At 39.8% G+C, this 25,077-nt stretch overlaps 1 protein-coding gene and 1 pseudogene across 5 annotated transcripts in view; both read left to right on the top strand.

The window, feature by feature from the left end:
• Positions 1-25,077, top strand: part of HDAC8 (histone deacetylase 8) — a 243,865-nt gene that overhangs the window by 149,872 nt on the left and 68,916 nt on the right. The window contains exon 10 of one of the 5 annotated variants that reach the window (XM_073799285.1): positions 22,863-22,930. The exons of the other annotated variants lie outside the window; for them this stretch is intronic. Coding sequence (XP_073655386.1) covers positions 22,863-22,930 — 68 coding nt within the window. The remainder of the gene's footprint in view (positions 1-22,862; positions 22,931-25,077) is intronic. 5 annotated transcript variants of the gene reach the window in all.
• On the top strand, positions 7,542-8,131 carry LOC101331239 (eukaryotic translation initiation factor 1 pseudogene; annotated as a pseudogene).

Genomic DNA, 25,077 nt, shown 5'->3' with positions numbered 1-25,077 from the left:
TAAAGCAGACCTCAAGGTGTTCATTTATAATGAGCAGTATATTAGGCAAGACAAGACTTTGATCAACAGCATAAAGGCCCTCCTGGCTGGTGGGTCGTCCCAGTCAAGAAACAAGTTATACACCATAAAGCTGCTCAGCAAACACCTAATTAGAACAAAAGGAATTGGATAGTCTCCAGAGTTTTGTTCTTCTTTTAATCAAGCCTAGGTACCTGAGAAATTGCCCTTCTCCATACTAGGAATAGTTCTGTCTACAGAAGCAAAGACGCCATTGTCCAAAAATAGACAGTCCTCTCCATGGTCGTTCCTGGAGATGCACTGACAGATTTTCTCTTGTTCACCCATCTCACTTTGCCAGTCATCTAAGTACCTGTCTTTACAGCATTACCTCGAGACAATCATGTTACAATTTTTGACATTACAGTTTACCTTAACATTAGTAACATTTTAGGGTGGTCATTTCTTGACACCTTAATATCTCCGTTTCGCAATATACAACAGGTTACCATGGCAGGCAGGCCCCATTGTTTACCACTTCAAAATGTGCTCATCCAACAGTGCCACAAAGAAACTTATGCTTCACTTCTTAAACTTTTTCATCTTTTTCCCCATCTGCCAAATAGCCAAAGTGCACTCTAGTGCCTTTAGGATATTACCAAAAGCCAGTCTGTTGCTTTGGTGCAAAAGTGTGGGTGCTACCTGAAGGCAAAAAGGAATACCTGCAGGTCTGTACCCAGCACCAACTGGGAACCAGAAATCTAGTCTGCTAAAGTTCAAAGGGAATGGAGAAACCTGAAGCTTAGAAAAGATAAATGATTCAATAAAATAGTATATATGAAAGTGCCTAGCGCAGGCCCTCAATAATAGTTAGGAAAAAGAAATGAGCAAATTGTCCAAGGTCTCCCAAATAGTGAGTGGTAGGGCCAAAACTCACGTAGTTGTTTCCCCACTAACACAGTGCCTCAAAAGTCATCTTGAAAAATATTTTGCTTTCCATCCTACTTTTCAGAAGTATTTTGTGGGGAAGAGCAGAGAGAAGCATCTGCTCGTATTTCATTGTAGACTGGAACTTGTTGACTTCAGCGTCAGAGTAACTTTCTCTGAAGCCTTCCCTGAGCCCCTTCTTGTTAGCCCCAGCGCCCTTTGATTAAATTCTGCCTTTTATTATCACTTGCACTTCCTTCTCTCCTATTTCTGGCCTCCTGAATATAAACTCTTGAAGTGTCCACTCATCTTTATACGTCTCACAGTGAGGCCCAGCGTAGAGTCTGGCATATAGTAAGTACTCAACAAATTTCTGGTAATTTGAATTGAGTTCCATTAGCTGCAGCTTCTGTGATTCTCCATGATTTTTTGCCTGAGCCCTCTGTCTCCTGTCTCAATTCCTTTTAACAGTTTTTACTACGAGCTGGGTGAAACTAGTTATGCTATCCTCAAGATTCCACGGAACTCTTTTCAAAATCTTTTCCTCCATTTTTCTTCACAGCTCCATTTTTGGTGAACTCTGCTTCCATCACCCCTTTCATTCATTCATTCACTCATTCACTCACTCACAAATGCACAGTGAAGTAGACAGAGGGGCCCTACCTTTTAGAACTTGTAGTCTCCTGGGAGATCAGCAGTAAACAAGTAATAAAATAATTGCAGATTGTGATAAGTGCTAAGGAAATAAACAGATGATACCGAGATCAGGACTGACCTCTCTGAGGGGATCAAATCTAGGTCTGAAGTACCAAAGCCATGAAGAACCCAGCCAGACAAAGCTGCATTTCAGGGAACAGCATGTGAAAAGGTAGGAAAGAGCTGGATATGCTCAAGAAAAAGCAGAAAGGTTGTGCGACTGGGGTGTATTGAGTGAGGTGAGGGGGGTGGGATGAGGTCAGAGAGGCAGGCAGGAGCCACACTATGTAGGAGACTAGTAGGCTGAGGTAAGGAGTGTAATCTGACTCTAATTGTAGTGGGGGTCAAAGAGTTTTTAAACAGAGGAGTAACGTAAGCGAATTGACATTTTTAGAAGATGGTGCTGACTACTGTGTGGAGACCACATAGTGTGGGGACAAGAGAGGGTGCAGAGACCACTGTCCAGGCTAATACACTGGTCCAGCTGAGGACTGCTGGGGCCTGGACTAGGGTGGTGGCAGTGAAGATGGTGTGATTCAAGAAATATTTTTGAAGTAGAATTGAAGGATTCTGGATTTGCCGATAATTTGAATGGGGAACCTCTTTGTTTTACTCTTTAGGAAGGTAAAGCACAGGAAGACTAAGTTAATAGGGAATAATTTTTGTGCTGTAACTGAACCCTGATTTCCTAACTGCTGGTCTCGTGTTCTTTCTGTGTACTACTGTGCTTTTCATAATCTTCAGCAATTCTCACTACCTTTGTGTCTTCTCCCAAATGCAATCATTCACCAAATCCAGCCCCCTCCTTTTCTGTGCCCCCTGAATCTCCTGCCTGCACTTGCCATGCCCATTCTGCTCTGGGTTATTGTGACTGCCTTCTGGCTGGCCTTGCTGCCTCCTTCCAGCCTTGCAGTGCAGGTCATTTTTCATGGCTTCGCTTCAACCGTGTCTCTAATAACTCTCCAGCAACTCCCTACTCATTCAAATGAAAATCCAGACTTTGGGCAGTGGCTTCATAGCACTTCCCCAGCTAGGTCCACCCAACCCTTCCTGTTTGCTCTCGTCTCCCATTATAACCCAGCCCACATCTTCAATTTTAGTCTTTTTGTGGCTACCCCTCCCAGCTCTGAGCTATTAGGCCAGCTGCTTTGTGTATGAAATTCCCCTCTTTTGCTCTCTCTTCTTGACTAGCAAGTCATAGATTTTTCCTGAATCATTTCAGTCATTCATTCTTTATTTCATCAAATAATAATTGAGTACCTCCTTTGGGCCCGACACTACTAGCTACTAGGCATGAAAAAATCAGTAGAGATGGTACCTGCCCTCAAGCAGCTTGGAGTCTGTTGGGGGAGGCAGATCTGTAATCAAATAATCACGATGTGTTGTATTAAGTGGCCCAGGGGCTATAGATACAGAATGCTGGAGCTACACACAAGAAGTAGCAACAAACCCTACTGAGGGAAACAAGAAAGGCTTCACAGAGGAGGTGGCATTTGAATTGAGTAGAAAGGTATATAAGTATTTTTGAAGGTGAAGAGAAAGAGTAAGGGCATTTCTGGAAGAAAGAATCCATTGTTATTTGATAATCATAATAGCTAGCAGGTACTGCTTTTTCAGGTATATATATACTTGTGATAGGGCGGCATATGCTGGGATTATAGTGACAGGTTCAGTACAGCTGGAGTATGGGACACATAGAAAAGCATATTGGAAAATGAGAATAGAAGGAGAGATTGGGACAAGATTCTACAAGCAGTAGGAGCCAGGAGAGATTTTTTTTTAATTTATTTTTTGGCTGTGTTGGGTCTTCATTGTTGTGTGCAGGCTTTCTCTAGTTGCAGCAAGTGGGGGCTACTCTTCGTTGTGATGCATGGGCTTCTCATTGTGGTGGCTCCTCTTGTTTCAGAGCACAGGCTCTAGGCATGCGGGCTTCAGTAGTTGTGGCTCACGGGCTGTAGAGCACAGGCTCAGTAGTTGTGGCGCATGGGCTTAGTTGCTCTGCAGCATGTGGGATATTCCTGGACCAGGGCTCGAACCCATGTCCCCTGCATTGGCAGGCAGATTCTTAACCACTATACCACCAGGGAAGTCCCCAGGAGAGATCTTTAAAAGAGGGAGTGGCAGGCTTCCCTGGTGGCGCAGTGGTTGAGAGCCCGCCTGCCGATGCAGGGGACACGGGTTCGTGCCCCGGTCCGGGAAGATCCCACATGCCGCGGAGCAACTAGGCCCGTGAGCCATGGCCGCTGAGCCTGCGCGTCCGGAGCCTGTGCTCCACAATGGGAGAGGCCACAACAGTGAGAGGCCCGCGTACCACAAAAAAAAAAAAAAAAAGAGGGAGTGGCATGATCAGTTTTGGAACTGTGGCAGCTACAGTTGGTACACAGGTTATAGAACCATGGAGGTGATTACAGAGGTCACGTGAGAGATGAAGGCTTCAACCAAGGTGAAGGCAGAGGGAACAGAGAAGAGGACATATCTACACTAAGACTGACAGGGTTGGGAGTCTGATTGGACATAGTGGAGTGGGAAAAAGCAGAATCAGGAGATGACTCCAAGATTTCTAACAGGATACCATTAAGTGGGATAGAGAACAGAAGAGGAGAAAGGGTTTAAGACAGAAGATCACGAGTTTATTTGGAGCAATCTGAGTTTGAGTCACCAATCAGCATACAAGTAGAAAAGTCCAGGAAGCAAATGGGTACAAAAGTGTGGTGCTCAGAAGAAAGCTTGCCACTCACAGCATCTAAAAATTCATCCATTCTCTAAGCGCTATATCTCTTCCTGTGTATTCTGAGTGTTATGCTAATTGTACACTTGTCTACCCTAAAAGTCAGGGGTCCTCCTCAGTATGAAGCTTATGTCCTTGCAGTAGCCTACAAGACCCAGCATGGTCTGCCCTCTATCACCTCTCTGACCTCATTTCCTACTGCTCTGTCCTCCACCACACTGTCCTGCTTGCTGTTCTTAGAAGGTATCAGGCACAAGGCACACTCCCACTTCAATATATATTTTGCACTGGATGTTTCCTCTGCTTAGAATGCTTTACTGTGGATGTTCACATGACTAACTCCTTCAAGTCTTTGCTCAGTTGCAACTTTTTCAATGAGACTTACCCTGACCACCATATTTAATACTATAGTTGCCCATCCCCACTCCCTGACCACTCACACTTTTTCTTCACCAATAGCACTAATCATCTGCTAACATACAGTGTAATTTACTTATGTATTATGTTTATTGTTTATCAACTCTGTCTCTCCTCTAGAATGTAAGCTTCTTGAGGGCAGAGATTTTTTTCTTTTATTCACTAATATATGTCAAGCACCTAAAACAGTGCTTGGAGCATGATAAACACTCAGTATATATTTATATTTGTTGAATAAATGAATGGGAATATAGGTTCCTGCATCAGTCTCCCTTCTAAAATTTTTGTTTGCATGGGCCTTGTACCCTCAGGGCCAAATAGAAATATAGGAAGAGGAAATGAGTAGATATAAGAATAACTTAATGCCATTTGGCAGCCACACATTTCTGGTGTATTAAAATAAAGCCTTTCTTAACTGGCTCCTTTCATAGTTTGTATGACTTATTGCTACTGTAGCAAATTACCACGAACTTAGTAACTTAAAACAGCACAAATTTATTCTCATACAGTTCTGGAGGTTAAAAGTCTAAAATGGGGCTTCCCTGGTGGCGCAGTGGTTGAGAGTCCGCCAGCCGATGCGGGGGACACGGGTTCGTGCCCCCATCCGGGAAGATCCCACATGCCGCGGAGCGGCTAGGCCCGTGAGCCATGGCCGCTGAGCCTGCGCGTCCAGAGCCTGTGCTCCGCAACGGGAGAGGCCACAGCAGTGAGAGGCCCACGTACCGCAAAAAAAAAAAAAAAAAAAAAAGTCTAAAATGGGTCACAGGACTATATTCCTTCTGGAGGTTCTAGGGAAGAATCTGTTTCGTTGCCTTTTCCAGCTTCTAGAGGTCTCCTGCATGCCTTGGTTCATGGTTCCTTCCTCCATCTTCAAAGTACATCACTCCAACCTCTGCTTCTGTCACCACATCACCTCTCTGACTCTGTATTTCCTGCTTTCCTGTTTCCCTTATGAAGATCCTTGTAATTACATTGAGTTCACCCATATAATCCAGGATAATCTCCCCATCTCAAGATTGTTAATCATGTCTGCAAAGTCCCTTTGGCCATGTAAGTTAGCATATTCACAGATTCTGGGTATTACGACTTGCACATCTTCAGGGAGCAAGCATACAGACTAAGACATAGATTGACAAGGGTTTGTTCAAAGGTGTAACCTAGTTCTGAAGACACCACACACCCTGGAGACATGTGTAGATTCAAATGTTCTAGGGCAGCACTATCCAATAAAACTTTCACAATGATGGAAATGTTCTATATCTGCACTGACCAATACGGTAGCCACATGTGGTTATTGAGCACTTGAAATGTGGCTAGTGGGACAGAGGAACTACATTTTTCATTTTATTTTATTTTATTTTCACTAATTTACATTTAATAGCCACATGTGGCTAAGTGGTTAGTATTGGACAACAGAGGCCTGCAGCTGGGGGAAGGGACAGACAGTAAGGAAAATTTTTTTGTCTAAGTTTTAACTTTGAGTAGAATTTTTTTTTTAAATACCTCCCTGAGATTTTATGACACCTGGTTTGGAGATTGAATATATATTATGTGAATGGCACAAAAAATCACAGGCCACGATTTTTAATTTAAAGTGGACCTAGGTTTGTGATGCCTCAAACACCAGGGAAAATCAAATTGAAAGCTTTCATGGGAGAACACTGTTACTCTCGGGCCACATGGAAATCCCACAGAGAGTTCTAGCAAAGTCCTTCACAATCAAAAGTCACAATTTACACAAGAAAACCAACTTCCAGGAGGAAGCAGTCAACAGGGAAAAAAAAAAGGTAAAACATAACTAGACCCACAAAGATTTTAGATATTTACATTATCATATACAGGATATTAAATAGATATGTTAAATACATTTAAGGAAATAAAAAAGTACAGAGCAAGAGACTATCAAAAATGACCTGCTACCGCATAGCACAGGGAGATCAGCTCGGTGCTTTGTGACCACCTAGAGGGGTGGGATAGGGAGGGTGGGAGGGAGGGAGATGCAACAGGGAAGAGATATGGGGATATATGTATATGTATAACTGATTCACTTTGTTATAAAGCAGAAACTAACACACCATTGTAAAGCAATTATACTCCAATAAAGATGTTAAAAAAAATGACCTGCTAGGTTTGAAAAAGAACTAAATAGAATACCTAGAAATGAAAAATATAATAATTGTTATTAAAAACCTTGATGAAGTTTTATGCATCAGTTGATGAGAAATTAGGAAACTGGAAAATACATCTGAAAAAATCACACAAAATTCAAAAAAGAGGTACAAAGAGATGGAAAATATGAGTGCTTAAGAGATATGGAGGATAAAGCAAAAAGGCCCAATATTAATCTCTTTAGAATTCTGCAAAGAAATAATAGAAAAGGGGGAGAACCATTCAGATAAACCATAGCTGGAAAGTTTCCAGAATTTTGAAAAAACAAAAATCTGCAGGTTCGGGAAAACTAAGAAATTCCAGGCAAGATAAATAAAAAGAAATTAATATCTACATGCATCACAGTCAACTGCAGAACACCAGAGACAAAGATAAGATCTTAAAACAAGCTACAAGGAAAAGACTGATCACATACAAAAGAACAAGTAGACCAATAGGTGACTTCTCAACAGCAACATTGGAAGCCATATTAGAATATAATGTTGAAAGTGCTTCGAGAAAATAATTTTCATCTTAAAATTATATATACTGTGGCCCACTCACTGAGCCGCCACTGAGGACTCAGCAGCTTCCCCCTCGAGCCCCCTCGCTTCCTGACGCTCTGTCCCCCCCACCCGCCTTTTCCAGCCGCCACTTTCTGCAGGCCATTTCCACCGAGGAAAAGGAATCGTATCGTATGTCCGCTATCCAGAACCTCCACTCTTTCGACCCCTTTGCTGATGCAAGCAAGGGTGATGATCTGCTTCCTGCTTGCACTGAGGATTATATCCATATAAGAATTCAACAGAGAAACAGCAGGAAGACCCTTACTACTGTCCAAGGGATCACTGATGATTACGATAAAAAGAAATTAGTGAAGGCGTTTAAGAAGAAATTTGCCTGCAATGGTACTGTACTTGAGCATCCAGAATATGGAGAAGTAATTCAGCTACAGGGTGACCAGCGCTAGAACATATGCCAGTTCCTCGTAGAGACTGGACTGGCTAAGGACAATCAGCTGAAGGTTCATAGGTTTTAAATGCTTCTGGCTCACTGAAGCTTATGTGAGGATTTCCTTGCAATGAGCAAAATTTTCCTTCTGTCCCTTGTCACAAGTTTAAAAACCTCACAGCTTGTATAATGTAACCATTTGGGGTCTGCTTTTAACTTGGACTAGTGTAACTCCTTCATGCAATAAACTGAAAAGAGCCAAAAAAATTATATATACTGTGAAACTGTCTTCAGAGAATAAAGGCAACATAAAGGCATTCTAATATAAAAAAAATTTAAAGCATTTACCACCAACATTTGTCACTGAATAAGGAAAATTATCCAAAAAAGAAGTTCCGAGATATACAAAAGAACTTTAAGTAGAAAACAAAAGTTAAACATGTGGGTAATATTAGTAATTTATAATTTGTGGGATTAAAAGAAGACAAAAAACACAGAATTTAAAGGCTTCACAATAGCAACTCATGTTGTTGAGGATTAGAGTCAAAACATTTTAGGGGTCCCTTCAAGAAGAGGGTACATATGTTAATTAACTCTAGGTTTTATTGAATTAAGTAAGCATGTTAGAATTTCAAAGATAGCCACTAAAAGAAGAGAAAAAGAATGAATATCTTCCAAAGTAATAGAAGTGGAAAAGTGGAACAAGAAAAAATCAATTGATTCAAAAGAGGAAAAAACTCAGCAAAAATGGAACTCATGGAATAAAATAAGACAATATAAATAAATCCAAATATAAGTCTTTTTCTTAAAATACAGTTTTGGAAATTTAAAAACACTTTTAAATAACTCTTTAGGTCAAAGAAGAAATCTTAATGGAAATTAGAAAATGTTTAGAAATGAGCTTGTATGTTGCACCTAAAGTGGTGGTTACAGGTCTGTTTATAGCCTTAGGAGAGTATATTAAAAAGGAAGAGGGAGTTCTGTGGTGGCCAGGCTTTCACTGCCATGGCCGATGTTCGATCCCTGGTCAGGGAACTGAGATCCCACAAGCTGTTCAGTGCGGCCAAAAAAAAAGGAAGAAAGGCTGAAAGTTAATGAGCTAAGCATTCAACTTAAGAAGTTAGATAATAAACAATAGAATAAATCCAAAGAAAGCAGAAGGAAGGAAATAATAGACACAAAAGCAAAAATTATTAAAATATAAAACAAAGTAGAGAAGATCACCAAAGCCAAGAATAGCAAGAGTCTATGGCATTTGAGCCATGACTCAATCCCTTATCACAACTCCCCCCACCGCACCTCTGCTTTGCAGAATCTCTACCCCAAACTCACTACTCTGGGCAGATGCAGCCAAGAGGATGGAGGTTCCTTCCCCCTGCAGTACCCAGTCTGGGGTTATGATCTCACCAAGGGAAGGTCAGGCTGCTGGAATTTTTCATCTCTCCCAGCTCCATGTTGCAGAAGCTCAAGTCCAAGCAGGCATGGTCAAGAAAACCAGATCTCTTTTCCTCCACCCAGCTCCCACTCTAACCTGGGCAAAACTTTTTGGCCAACCCAATATAAACCCTGAACTGTGACAGTAGCCTCCAAACCACAAAGATATCCAACAATAAAGGTTAAAAATCTAACTGACTTGGGAGGCTTAAGCACAACCTTGACAATAAATGGCTTGTGCCAACCCAGGAGTAACCCCTAGGTAGTCAAGCAAAGAAATTTAAAACAAGGGGAAAAAATCAGAGCAGGGACATCAAGCTTTATACTATAGAGAGGATAAACTTTATAATTTTCATTCAAGTTATCAAACAAATAACCAAGAAATTAAAAGCCACCAGCCTGGGGTGGGGTGGGGAATCAGTATCCCATAGTTCCTACCATATATTGTCTACAATGTTCAGATTTCAACAAAAAAATTATGAGAAAAGTAATTTTTTCCTGCCCCTCCTCCAAAAAACAGGAAAATATGACCCATACACAGAAGGAAAAGAAAAGAAAAGAAAAGCAATAAAAATACTCTCTTTAAAGAGGCTCAAGTGGAGGATGTAGCAGACAGAGATTTCAAAACAATTGTTATAAGTATGCTCAAAGAACTAAAGGTTGCTTAAAAGAAGTAAAGGAATGTGTGATGGCAATGTCTCAATAAATATAAATTATCAATAAAGAAATCGAAATTAGGGCTTCCCTGGTGGCACAGTGGTTAAGAATCTGCCTGCCAATGCAGGGGACATGGGTTCAAGCCCTGGTCCAGGAAGATCCCATATACCACAGAGCAACTAAGCCCATGCGCCACAACTACTGACCCTGCGCTGTAGAACCCATGAGCCACAGCTACTGAAGCCTGTGCACCTAGAGCCTGTGCTCTGCAACAAGAAAAGCCACCACAATGAGAAGCCCATGCACCACAACAAAGAGTGGCCCCTGCTCACTGCAGCTAGAGAAAGCCCACACACAGTAACAAAGACCCAATGCAGCCAAAAATAAAATAAATAAATTTATTTTTTTAAAAAAGGAAAGAAATGGAAATTATAAAAAAGAACCAAATGTATATTCTGGAGTTGAAAAGTATAGTAACAAATGAAAAATTTGCTAGAGGGGGCTCTACAGTAGATTTGAGTTGGCAGAAGAAAGAATCAGTCCACTTGAGGATATAACAATAGATATTATGCAATCTGAAGAACAGAGAGGAAAACTGAAGATGAACAGAGCCTCAGCGAAATGTGGGATATAAATAAGTGCATCAATATATGCATAATTGGAGTACTAAAAAGAGAGGAGAGCATTAAAAGGACAGAAAAAGATATTCAAAAAGATTGCTGAAAACTGTTCAAATTTCTTATTTTCTCCTTTTTTTTTTTTCCTTATTTTGGCCACACTGCCTGCACGGCTCACAGGATCTTAGTTCCCTGACCAAGGATAAAACCTGGGCCCCAGCAGTGAAACTACAGAGTCCTAAACACTGGACCACCAGGGAATTCCAAAATTTCTCAAATTTGATAAAAAAAAAAACTTTACACACCCAAGAAACTCAATTAATTCTAAGTAAACCCAAAGAGATCATACCCAGTATCATCATAGTAAAATGTTGAAAAACAAAAAGAAAATCTTGAAAGCAGGAAGAGAAAAAAAACACATCACATACAGAGGAACCCCCATAAGATTAACAGCTGACTTCCCATCAGAAGCAATGGAGTCAAGAAGGATGATATAGTCAGACTACTGACAGTTAAAAAAAAAAACACCAAGAATCATATATCTGGCAAAAATGAAGGTGAATTAAAGACATTCGCAGATGGAAAAAAAAAACCAGAGAATTCATTGCTAGGATACCTTTCTTTTTTTTTGACTTAGTGTATTATTTATTTATTATTTTGGAGTATAATTGCTTTACAATGGTGCGTTAGTTTCTGCTTTATAACAAAGTGAATCAGTTATACATATACATATGTTCCCATATGTCTTCCTTCTTGCATCTCCCTCCCTCCCACCCTCCCTATCCCACCCCTCTAGGTGGTCATAAAGCACCGAGCTGATCTCCCTGTGCCATGCGGCTGCTTCCCACTAGCTATCTACCTTACGCTTGGTAGTGTATATATGTCCATGCCACTCTCACTTTGTCACAGCTTACCCTTCCCCCTCCCCATATCCTCAAGTCCATTCTCTAGTGAGGTGGATGGACCTAGAGCCTGTCATACAGAGTGAAGTAAGTCAGAAAGAGAAGAACAAATACTGTATGCTAACACATATGTATGGAATCTAAGGGAAAAAAAAGGTCATGAAGAACCTAGGGGTAAGATGGGAATAGGGTACCTTTTATTACGTATATTTTTATTATTTTGGCTGTGTTGGGTCTTTGTTTCTGTGCGAGGGCTTTCTCTAGTTGTTGCAAGCGGGAGCCACTCTTCATCGCTGTGCATGGGCCTCTCACTATCGCGGCCTCTCTTGTTGAGGAGCACAGGCTCCAGATGTGCAGGCTCAGTAGTTGTGGCTCACGGTCCCAGTTGCTCCATGGCATGTAGGATCTTCCCAGACCAGGGTTCGAACCCATGTCCCCTGCATTGGCAGGCAGATTCTCAACCACTGCGCCACCAGGGAAGCCCAGATACCTTTCTTAAAAGAAATACTAAGTGAGGTTCTTCAGGCTGGAAGCACGTGATGTCAGACAATAATTTGAATACACATGAAAAACAAGGAATGCTTATGAAGGTAATTATGTGGGTAATTAGAAAAGGCAGTGTAATTGCATATTTCTTCCCCTTTCCCCTCTTGACTGATTTAAAAATCAATTACATAAAGCAATATGAATATGATTGTATTATTGGGACTATAATATATAGAAACATAACATATTTGACAATAACAGCACAACAGAAGGGAATGGGAAGAAAGCTGTACTGAAATAAGGAAATGACAATAATGGTAATTCCAATCCACAGAAAGAAATGGAAAGAACCAGAAGAGTAAGAATGTTAGTGAACACTATAAATATATATTTATTCTCTTCTCTCAGTCTTTATTTATTTATTTATTTATTCATTTATTTATTTATTGTATTTTGGCTGCACTGTGAAGCATGAGGGATGGTTCCCTGACCAGGGATCAAATCTGGGCCTCTGCAGTGTAAGGGCCAAATCCTAACCACTAGGCCATCAGGGAACTCCTCTCAGCCTTTTTAAAAGACATAAAATTATATAAAGTAATAATTACAGCCATATATTGTTGGATTTATTACATATATAAATATATATGTATGTATGACAATGATATCAAAAAGGGGGAGGCAATGAAGCTATATAAAATGTCTGTATTTCACTAGAACTAAGTCAGTATAAATCTGAAGTAGATTCTAATAAGGTGTATATTATAAGCCCTAGAAAAACCACAATGAAAATAACTCAAAAATAAATAATTTTAAAATTCATTAAAGGAATTAAAATGTTACATGAGAAAATATCCACCTAATACTAAGTAAGATAACAAATATAGACATGTGACATATAGAAGACAAAAACCAAAATGGTGATGTAAATCCAAGCATATAAATAATAACAATAAATGTGACTGAATTAAACAATCCAATCAAAAGAAAGATATTATCAGACTGGATTTTAAAAAAAGACAAGGTCCAACAATATGCTGTCTACAGGAGGCACACTTTTCATCCAAAGGCACAAATAGGTTGAAAGTAAAAGGATCAAAAATGATATTCCATACAAACAACAACCCTAAAAAGCTGGAGTGGTTAAACTAATATCAAAATATAGACTTTATAGGGAATTCCCTGACTGTCTAGTGGTTAGGACTCCATGCTTCCACTGCAGGGGGCATGGGTTCAATCCCTGGTCAAGGAACTAAGATCCCACATGCCACACGATGTGGCCAAAAAAAAAAAAAAAAAAGGAAAAAAAATAGAGACTTTATAACAAAAAAAAATTACTAGAGATGAATAGGGACATTTCATAATGATAGAAGGGTCAATCCATCAGGAAGATACAATTGTAAACGTATATGTACCTAACAACAGAGTCCCAAAATACATGAAACAATAATTGACAGACTGGACAGAGTGGAAGAGAGAAATAGACAAACAATAATAGTTTGGGAATTCAATGCCCACTTTCCATAATGGATAGAACAACTAGGCAGAAGATCAAGGGAATAGAAGACTTGACCTAAACTAGACCTGACATAGATCTATGAAACACTACACTGGAAAACAACAGGACAAACATTCTTCTCAAATGCACATGGAACAGTCTCCAGAATAGACCATAGGCTAGGCCATAGAGCGTAGAAGGAGTGAAATCATACAAAGTATGTTTTCTGACCACAATGAGATGAAAGTAGAAATCAATAACAGGGAAATTTGGGAAATTCACAAATATGTGGAAATTAAAAAGCACATTCCTAAAATGACCAGTGGGTCATAGAAAAAACCACAAGGGAGGGACTTCCCTGGTGGCGCAGTGGTTGAGAATCCATGTGCCAATTCAGGGGACACAGGTTCAATCCCTGGTCCAGGAAGATCCCACATGCTGCAGAGCAACTAAGCCCGTGTACCACAACTACTGAGCCTGTACTCTAGAGCCCATGAGCCACAACTACTGAGCCTGCGCACCACAACTACTGAAGCCCATGTGCCTAGAGCCTGTGCTCTGCAGCAAGAGAAGCCACCGCAATGAGAAGCCCGCGTGCTACATCGAAGAGTAACCCCCGCTCCCGCAACTAGAGGAAGCCCATGCACAGCAATGAAGACCCAACGTAGCCAAAAGGAAAATTTTATATTTAAAAAAAAACCACAAAGGAAAACAGAAAATAATTTGTGATGAAGGAAAATGAAGAAACAACATACCAAAATGTATGAGATGTAGCTAAAGCAGTGCTCAGAGGGAAATTTGTGGCTATAAACACCTATGTTAAAAAGAAAGATCTCAACTCAATACCCAACCTTTCATCTTATGAAATCTGAGAAAGAAGAGCTAACTAAATCCAGAGCAAGGATAAGGAAGGAAATAACAAAGATTAGAGAGGGAATACATGAAAAAGAAAAAATAGAAAATCAATGAAACCAAAACTTGTTTTTTGAAAATGTCAACAAAATTGACAAGCTTTTAGCTAAAATGACTAAGAAAAAAGAAGCAAGACTCAAATAACTTAAATCAGAAATGAAAGTGGAAGCATTACGACCAATTTTACAGAAATAAAAAGGATTATACTACAACTCAATAGCAAAAAAATAAAATCCAATTTAAAAATGGGCAGAGTATCTGAACAGACATTTTTTCAAAGAAGACATACAGATGGCCAACAGATACATGAAAAGTTGCCCAACATCACTAATCATCAGGGAAATGCAAATCAAAACAACAATGAGATAACACCTCACACCTGTTAGAATGGCTATTACCAAAACGACAAATGTTGGAGAGGATGTAGAGAAAGGGGAACACTTGTACACTGTTGGTTGGATTGTAAATTGGTGCAGCCATTATGGAAAGCCATTATGGAGATTCCTCAAGAAATTAAAAATAGAGCTACCATATGATCCAACAATTCCACTTCTGGGTATTTACCCAAAAAAATGAAAACACTAATTCAGAAAGATATATACACCCCCATGTTCACTGCAGCATTATTTACAATAGCCAAGATATAGAAAAAACCCAAATGTTCATCAGTGGATGAAGATGTGGTATATACAGTCATCCCTCAGTCTCCTTAGGAGATTGGTTCCAGGACACCCCACAGGTACAAAAATCCACGAATGCTCAAATCCCTTATATAAAAAGGCATAATATTTGCATATAACCTATGCACATCCTCCTGTATACTTTAAATCATTTTTAGATTACTTGTAATACCTAATACAGTGTCAATGCTATGTAAATAGTTGCTAGCATGCAGCAAATTCAAGTTTTGCTTTTTGGAACTTTATGGAATAAAAATATTTCTAATATTTTTGATCCATGGTTGGTTGAATCTGTGGATGTGGAACCCAGTGATACAGAGGGCTGACTGTGTATACAATGGAGTACTATTCCACCATAAAGAGCAGGAAATCTTGCCATTTGTGACACCCTGGACGGGCCTGGAGGGCATTGTGCTAAGTGAAATAAGTCATAGAAAGACAAATATCACATGATCTCATATGTGGAATCTAAAAAACAAAAACAAACAAAAAATAACCAAGCATAGATACAGAGAACAAATTGCTGCTTGCCAGAGGAGGGGGCTGGGGGATTGGCATAGATGAAATGGGTGAGGAGAGTGAAAAAGTACAAATTTCCAGTTATAAAATAAGTCATGAGGCTGTAAAGTATAGCATGATGACTATAATTAATAACACTGTATTGCATATTTGAAAGTTGCTAAGAACGTAGGTCTTAAAAGTCCTCACTGCAGGAAAAAAAATGTTGTAACTATGTTAAAAAAAAAGGGTTATAAGAGGAATACTATGAATAATTTTATGCCAGCAAATTATATAATGTAGATGAAATAGGAAAATTCCTATAAAGGTACAAACTGCCAAAACTTAAGATTCAAGAAGAAATAGAAAATCTGCATAGACCTGTATCAATTAAACAGATTGGATTACTAATCAAAAACTTCCCACCAAAGAGAGGTCCAGGACCAGATGGCTTCACTGGTAAATTCTACCAAATGTTTAAAGAAGAATCAAAAGCAATCCTTCCAAACTCTTCCAAAAAATAGAAAATAAGGGAACATTTCCTAACAATTTTATGAGGTCATAATTACTTCAGATTTCAAAACTTTTTACAAAGCGAAACTAATCAAAACAGTGTGGTATTGACATAAGGGTAGAGATATAGATCAATGGAATAGAATTGAGAGTCCAGAAATAAACCTTCATATTTATGGTCAATTGATTTTTGGCAAGCGTGCCAAGAAAATTCAGTGGGGGAAAGAATAGTCTTTTCAGAAATGGTTGTCTACATGCAAAAGAATGAAGTTGGGCCTCTACCTAACAACATGTATAAAACTTAAAACACATCAAAGATGTAAATGTAGTGCTGAAACTATAAAACTCATAGAAAACGTTGGTGTAAATCTTCATGACCTTGTATTAGGCAATGGTTCCTTAGGTACAACACCAAGAACGTAAGCAACAAAAGAAAAAAAATAGATAAATTGGACTTCATCAAAATTAAATACATACACTGGAATTCATTGAAATTCCTTTCTGTTACTAGCAATATCTTCAAGTAAGTGGAAAGACAGCTCATAGAAGTAGAGAAAATATTTGCAAATCATATATCTGATATGGGACTTGTATCTAGAATATATAAAGAACTCTTACAACTCAATAATAAAAGACAAATAACAATTTAAAAATAGGCAGAGGATCTGAATAAACATTTCTCCAAAGAAGATATACAAATAACCAACAAGGACGTGAAAAGATGTCCAACAATATTAGTCGTCATGGAAATGTAAATCAAAAACACAATGAGATAACAATTTCCCACTCATTAGGATGGCTAGAATCAAAATGACAGATAACAATAAGTGGTGACAAGATGTGGAGAAATGGAACCCTCACACACTACCTACTAGTGGGAATGTAAAATGGTACAGCTGTTTTGGAAGACAGGCTGGTAGTTCTTCAAAAGCTAAAGCATAGAGTTACATTATGACTCAGCAATTCCACTCCTGTACACCCAATGAAAACATATGTCCACACAAAAACTTGGACACAAATGTTCATAGCATTGTTCATATTGGCCCAAAAAGTAGAGACAACCCAGATGTCCATCAACTGATCAATATATAAGTATAATGTTGTATAGTCATACAATGGAATATTGTTTGTCAATAAAGAGGAATGAAGTACCTGAAGACCACAAATTCTATGATTCCATTCATATGAAATGTCCAGAATAGGCAAATGTATAGAGACAAAAAGTAGATTAGTGGTTGCCTAGGGCAACATGAGGTGAGGGGATGGAGAATGACTGCTAATGAGTACTGTTTTCTTTTAGGGGAACAAAAATATTATAAAAGTAGATTGTAGTGATGGTCACACCACTCATGAATACACTAAAATATATTGAATTATATACTATGAATAGTTAAATTGTATGGTATGTAGATTACATCTCAATAAAGCTGTTTCTTAAAGAGATAATGGTGGTTTGAACTAGTGTGGTATCAGTGTAGATTGTGCGGAGTGATAAGAATCTGTATATATTTTGAAGGTAGAGGAGGATCTTCTGACATATTGTGAGTGCTGTGAGAGAAAGCAAGGGCTCAAAGATTTTGCTCTGAGCAACTGGAATGATGGAGTGAGCAACTGAGAGAGAGACTGTGGGAAGCTCAGTTTCGGGTAATAAGAGTTCAGTTTGGACATGTTGAGTTGGAGATGTCAAGCAGGAGGAAGGAATATATATATTCCTTCCTTACACACACACACACACACACACACACACACACACACACACACGCATGATAGCTCCAGAGAGTGAGTTGAACTAGCATTGCAAAATAGGGTGTTAGCATATGGATAGAATTTAAAACCATGAGAATGGATGTGATCACCAAGGGAGTGTGGATAGCTAGTGAAGAGAAGAGGTCTAAGGACTGGCCCCTGGAACAGTCCAACATTAAAATGTTGGGGAAATGAGGAAGAACCAGCAAAGAAGACTGAGAGGGAATAACCAGTGAGGTAAGAGGAAAATCAAAAGTGTGTGCTGTCCTGGAAGGCAAGTGAAGAAGTGTTTTGAGGAGGAGGGAGTGACCAACTATGTCATATGCTGCTGAGAAATCAAATGAGATGAGGACTGAGATGTGACCATTGGACTTAGTAGCTGTGTAGTCATGGGTGACCTTGCCAGGAACAATTTTGATGTAACTAAGTGAAAAAGTCTGATTGGAATACATTTAAGAGAGAATATAAGGAGATAAGTCATTTCTATAAACCAACAACAAGAATCAAAACTGCAATTTTTAAAAAGATACAGTAGCAATAAAAATATAAGGTATCTATGTAGAAAATCTAACAAAGGATGTGTCAGAGATCCTCTATGGAGAAAATTATAAAACTTTATTGAAATAGAGAGCCATGTTCTGTACAGGTAGGGCTAATCAATATTGTAAAGATATCCTTTTCCCTGAGTCAATCATAGTATAATTCCAATCAAAATCCCAATAGGGTTTTTCATGGAATGTGACAAGTTGGTTCTACAGTTTATATGGGAGTGCAAAGAAAAGCCAAGGCATTCTTGAAGAACAAGGTAGAAAAACTTACTCTCTCAGATATTAAGATTTATCATACAGCTATAGTACTTAAGAGTGTAAGTAAAGAGGTTTGACAAATAGGCCAATGGAACAGAATAAAAAACTCAAAAATAGACTTATTCCTGTTTGAAAATTTGTTGTATGACAGGTAGCATTGCAGATCAGTGGGGGAAATGATTAATTCTATAATAACTAGTGTTGGGAAAATTGGTTAGCCATAAAGAAGTAATAAAATTAGATTCCCATCTCACATCAAACACAAAAATCAATTCTGGGTATACTAAATACTTTAAATTTTTAGAAGAAAATATAATTCAGAGGTTCTCAACTGGTAGTACCTCCACCCAGGGAACATTTGAAAATGTATGGGAGTGTTTGGGATTGTTATAATGACAGGAATAGTGCTAAAGGCATTTGGTACCCAGGGTCCAGGGATGCTAAAGTGTCCTGCAATGTAAGAGCCAGCCCCACATAAAGAATAAGTGCCCTGCCCCAAATGCCAGTAAACTCTTGGTCACAAAGAAACATGATAGGAGAAATTTTCTGTGATATTGGGATAGGGGAGAATTTCTTTAAAGAAATACAAAAAGCACCAACCATAAAGGGAGAAAGTAATAAATTCAGTGACATTAAAATGAAGTGCCTCTTTTCACCAAAAAACCCCAGAAAGTGAAAAGGCACAAAGTGGAACACCATATTTAGAGCTCATATAACTGACAATGTATTAGTATTTGAGATATACAAATTTCATATACCAATACATAAGAAAGAAAATCTGGAAGAAAAATGAGCAAAAGATATAAACAAGCCTTTCACAGAGGAGGATATCTGAATGCCAAGAGACATGAAAAAGTGCTCAACCTCATTAGTAATCAGGGAAATGCAAAATAAAACCACAAGGAATTAACACAACATTGTAAGTCAACTATACTTCAATAAAAAAAAAAACAAGGAATGACCAAAAAAGAACATCATGAAATTCCATTTTGATCCACCAGATTGCAAAAAATGATGTAAGTTAAATAATCCTAAGTGTTAGTAAGGATGTGGAGCCGTTAGTGAGGATGTGGAACACTTACACTTCTGGTGGGAGTGTGTATTGAAAGACCTATACATTTGGGTTTGGCATTATCTAACAAATTTGAACATGTGTGTACTTTACAACTGACTGATTCCACTCCTAGAAACAGACCTTAGAGAAACTTGGGCAAGTGTACTGTAAAGAAAGTTTATAGCAATGTTTAGAATAGGAAAAAAAAAAAAACTAGAAACAACAGATGTTCATCAACAGTAGTGTGTCTCTCTTGTAGTAGACTTAACGGTGAAATACTAGGCAGCAATGAAAAGGAATAAAACACCACTGCAGATAACCATGGGAGAGGTTCTCAGGCACGATTCTGAGTAAAAACAAATTACAAAAAAATTTAGCATGATACCAATATTTACAGTTTGAAAGCAAGCAAAACTAAAGAGTTTGTTGCTTAGGGATAGCCGTATATGTAGGAAGACGATGAAGAAATGCAAGGGAGTGACTTAAGTTCATGATCGTGGGTACCTCTGGGAGAAAGGCAGGGTGATGGGCTGCAGAGGAGCCTGCAGGGAGCCGCAGTGGCGCTGGTAATGTTCTGTTAAGGCAGATGGTGGGCTCACAGGTGTTGATTCTATTATTATGCTTCATGATTTATATATTAAGTATATTTCAGGTAGGAATTACATACAAATATGATTTACATATATTAAGCATTTTGTGTATATATCAATTGCATCATTTCTTTAAATGAAGGCTGGAGAAGGAGGGGATTCTCCCGCTCCTTCTGAAACTTTCAGGCTACAAGCGGCAGAAGAGAAAAAAACTCTTTTAAGCAGTTGCCTCTGTTCACAGCAGCAGTGTTGCCTTTGGGGGCACAGTGCTCCCCGGTCTCCTCGTCCTGCGGGCCTTGGAACCAAAGGTAGGCTGCAAATGGCAGGATGGCCCTTTCCCAGCTGGGTCAGGAGTACAGGAATAAGCACTCCCTCTCTCATAATTAAGGCTGTGCTCAGTCACCGGGCCTGCCAACATTGTCATGGGATAGCAATTGAAACAGCCAGGAGGAAAACACACAGACTTTGCCAAGGCAGATACATTTGAGGGTCTCTGAAGGTGGGGGTGGGAGAGCAGACAGGAAACATGGAGCCAGTAGAGAGAGGTCAGACTGCTTTCAATGGCTCGTGTGACCCTGGGCAATTCACTTCCCTTCTCCAGGCTCCAATTCCTCCCCAGTCTTCTTCGGGGTTTAACTGGAACATACTTTATAAAGTTGCTTCCAGCCCGAACACCCAAGGATTCCAATTCTAAGGCCACTTGAGGGGAAAACGTTTGCACATTTACACTCCTAGTCTCCAGATTGGTGAATAATTAAGCTCCTCTCTATTGATCAGAGCTGCTGACAGTAGTGCTGAGTTGGCTGTCTGATAGTGTGGAAAAACAAACCCACGTGCAGCTACAAATGGCCATTCTGGAGTAAGAAACTCCCATTTACACAATTAGCCTTGAGAATATAAATAGAAGTAGAAGCAAAACTGTCCCCAAGCCTGTGCAAGCCTGTCCTCCCTCCTCCAGACTGCCTTTGACAACAGAGGTTTCTGTCTCTTCGTTCACAGCCTTCCTTTGGCGTTCTTCCCCACATGCATGTTTTGAGGGGGGAAAAAACTCCCGTCTTTCTTTGTCAAGTTTTCCCCACTTAACCTCCCTTACCTCTACATTTTTCCTCGTTTTAAACCAACCACCATCTCTACCAGAAGAGACTTGTATGAGTAAAATGAGCTTTGTCATTTGGAGGTTGGACTAAGGGTTAAATTAAAGAGACAGCTGTCTATACAACTGGCTAGAATGAGGGGAGGGCTCGGCCGCATTTGTGCCAGCTGCTTCTTACTTTTATTCCTTCCTGCTGTTTGTCTCCCTTCCACCCCTCTGGCCAGGGCTGCTGAGCAGCAAGCCTCCCCGAGCTACTGGGAAGTTTCAAGTAGTGAGCTGGGGCTAAGGGGACCTAACGTCCTCCTGTCATAACTTCCCCTAGACAAAAGATGTTTAGGTCTCAAATTTGGAACTGAAAAGGAAATTGAAAATGTACAAGCCACTTTTCCATCCCTTGTAGATAATCACCTTCCCCTCCTTCAAAATCTTCTAGGCTTGTTTAAAGCCATCTTTTGCTCTTAGCGCTTTTTTCTTTCCCTTGAACTGTAGTTTTTTTGTTTTGTTTTTCTTAGCAGCACTTTTGAGGAACTGCTTTTCTAAAGGAAAGAGAGACTATGTGTTACTCTGGGTGAGTCACTGTTCTTTAGTCAATGCTGGTGAGAATCTCAAAGATTAACGAAGATTGCCAAGGGTGGCTGCAGTCCAGCACCCAAACGCTCACATAATTTGCCCCTCTTTCCATTTTAGGGTGAAAATAATCATGGACAAGAGGGGGAGGGGATTTATGTGAATAAATAAGATACTGTTTTACAGCCAAGGCAACATTTCAGATTCTCAGCTGGCAGAAGAATTCTTGAGGCTGATCTGTAGTAAAAGCATGAGCAAACTGCTAAATGGAATGCAAAGAGAACCCTGGGCTTAATCTCCGTTCCAGTCAGTCTACAGAGGAGTCTCAGAGCAGTACTATTCCTGGAAGGCAAAGTGCTTACCCACGCACTGCCCCACCCCCAGCGTGAGAAATCTAGGGCCTCCAGGACTGTGCCAGCACCCTGGTTCTTATTTCTGCAGTCCAGTTGCTTTGGTGAAATAGGAGTGTACACTGCCTCTCCATGAAAGGACCACTCTGAAAGCGATTTATAAACTGTAAAGTACCAGGGGACGTCAGGTGGCCCTGTCACTCACCCATTCTCTTGTATACTGCACTCCTTCAGTTGTCTTTTCTCATTATTGGACAAAAACCACAGAATTTTGTGGTGAGAGGTCAGGCCCTGCATATAATCAATCATGCACAAGTCCCAAGGCATAGAAGCATAAATAGGCCTTAATTCTGGATTTCCTAGTCTACACATGGAGAGCATTTGCCAGCCAGCAACCTCACAAAGACGTCATAGAATGGTCAAGGAATGACCCTAAGAAAGCTTTTGGTGGGGAGATAGCTTTAAAGCTTCTTGAAGGAAAAACTCTCAATTTCAAGATGCTATTATTATTCCTGCATTGAAGTAAAAGCCCTGGTGTTCGTATAGCCTTTTATTCCAATGTCAAATATCTGATGACTCCTCACAACTTTGCTTTGAGGTGGAGAGAAGGCAGTCGTGCCGTGGTCGCTGTCTCCAGTGGGAGGCTCTGCCTACAGTGACCAGATGGTAAGATCAAAGAGCCAAGGCCCATCCACTTCATGGACTGGTGACTCCTTGGACTGTATTAAAGGACTTCCATCTCTGGCTAGAACCTCACCCAGACTCTATATTTAGTAAACAAAGGAACTTGAAATTTGTAATAAAATTAAATTAAAAAACAAGAACTTTATCATTCCATTCACCCATCTGCCCATTGTTTATTTTGAGTGTGTACTTAACAGCACTTTCCAGAACAGAGTAATCCCTATGTAGAGACAAAGATGGCTCTAATACCAGGGCAGTGGTGTGTGGGGGGGGGAGGAAGGTTGCATTCCTTCCCTCCCCATCCTCCTTTTCCCAGAGCCCATCCAGCTGACAGGTGCCAGAAGGGAAGAAATGTTAGCAAATGTTAGTTTCCAGCCCCAAAGAAGCTGTCACAAAAAGGAGACAGAACAAGGCAGCCTATAAAATCCTTCAACTGAGGGATGTAGCGAGACCTATCTAATTACACAAGATTAGAAACGGTTTAACTTGTTGAGAATGTGCTACATGTGAAATGAAATAAAATGACACCTCTGGCACCCTGTAATGATACTGTGTTGGGAGGAAAGCACAAAGGGTTTGTTCACGCTATATCAGTAACACCAGTTTTTCTCATCCAACATTTTCGACACATCTGGTTTTCATATGGTGGTCTAAGTGAAGTAAGTTAACTTTTCACCCACTGTTCTGGCCCTCCTTTTCTTTCTTCACTGTACACTTCCATTTGTGTTGGCATTGTCCGTCTCTCACCCATCCCTCCCCAAGCTAACAGACGTGGAAGAGGATTATGCTGAGAAACTTGGCTTATCTCTGGGCTTTTGATTATTTTACTGTTCAAACAGTGCTAACACAGATTTGAAAGCAAGACTGGTCTTTGTTCCAGCTAAATACAACAGAGTTTAGCTTTGGCCTTCTACTTAATATGTTCAACTACCAATGCTGAATAAGAACTCCCTAAGTAATCAATGAGTCACAAAACCTCCTGATTTTCAAAATTAGGGAAAGATGATCTCAATTTTTTTTTTTTTTTTGGCCATGCCATGTGGCATACAGTATCTTAGTTCCCTGACCAGGGGTGGAAACCGTGCCCCCTGCAGTGGAAGCACAGAGTCCTAACCAGTGGACCGCCAGGGAAGTCCCCTCAGTTACTCTTAACTAGAATGCTCAGAAAATGTGGAGTTGGCCTAACTGGTTTCTAGGTAACACAGGAGTGATTGACCATTTTGTGCCTGTATTGACCAAAAAATATATATATATAGTATTGATATTTGGTGATTATATACTAAAGGTCTACAAGATAGGTGTATTTCCAATGAAAGTAGCATTTGCAAACTATAAAGTGAGTTTCCTTCTACACAACCGTCATCAGAAACAGAAAAAGGGTTTTATTCCCCAACAACCAGAGAAAAATTAGTAGGATTTTGCAAATGGCTATGATTAAAAGCCAAAGTTTAGACATTTTTAGTGCTTTGATACAAAAAAGGTTAATAATGTTGACTCGGTTTTTGTGGTTTTTTACCTTCTTTAGATTTGTGCCTCACAGGACTTTGTAAACAGCAAAATTTGTAACTCTAAGCTGACAGGGGTTGTCTACTGTGATTATAAGGTACAATTTAAGCTGTGTGAGATCTCGACTCTTTAAGGACCTTTTCCTGTGTTCTGAATTTTCTCTGGACTGCAGATTGTAATTAGAAGGAGAGGGGCATGAATGATCTACAGGTCTTCTAAGAGGTGCAAAATCTTTCAGGTGGCTTCTGATGAATTTTTCCTCTGTCTGAAAGCAATCCAGCAGGGAACTTCTGTAGCAAATGCCTTAACCCCAAGAAGTAACTAATAATGGACCATTTCATGCCCTCTGGCAAGCCAGTGGGGGTGATGGTTTGGGGCACATGTACCATTCAGTGACTGGAACATCACAAGGATGTCTGTCTGTGAAGGGCTTGTGCCTGCTATGTGGCGCCATAAAGGGGCTAGCAAGAATTGCTGTCTATAGCCTTGACCTAAGAGAAGCACCATTTGTACCACATTCAATGTCAGCAAACCTTCCTTCATTAAGCACATACTATGTGCAAAGCCTTGTTAGGTTTCTGTAACACTCTCTGTAATGTGTTACTAGATTTATTTTCCAAAGT

Source organism: Tursiops truncatus, chromosome X (assembly GCF_011762595.2).
Source record: "Tursiops truncatus isolate mTurTru1 chromosome X, mTurTru1.mat.Y, whole genome shotgun sequence".
In the NCBI taxonomy this organism is placed as follows: domain Eukaryota; kingdom Metazoa; phylum Chordata; class Mammalia; order Artiodactyla; family Delphinidae; genus Tursiops; species Tursiops truncatus.
This window is presented reverse-complemented; position numbering and strand designations above follow the sequence as displayed.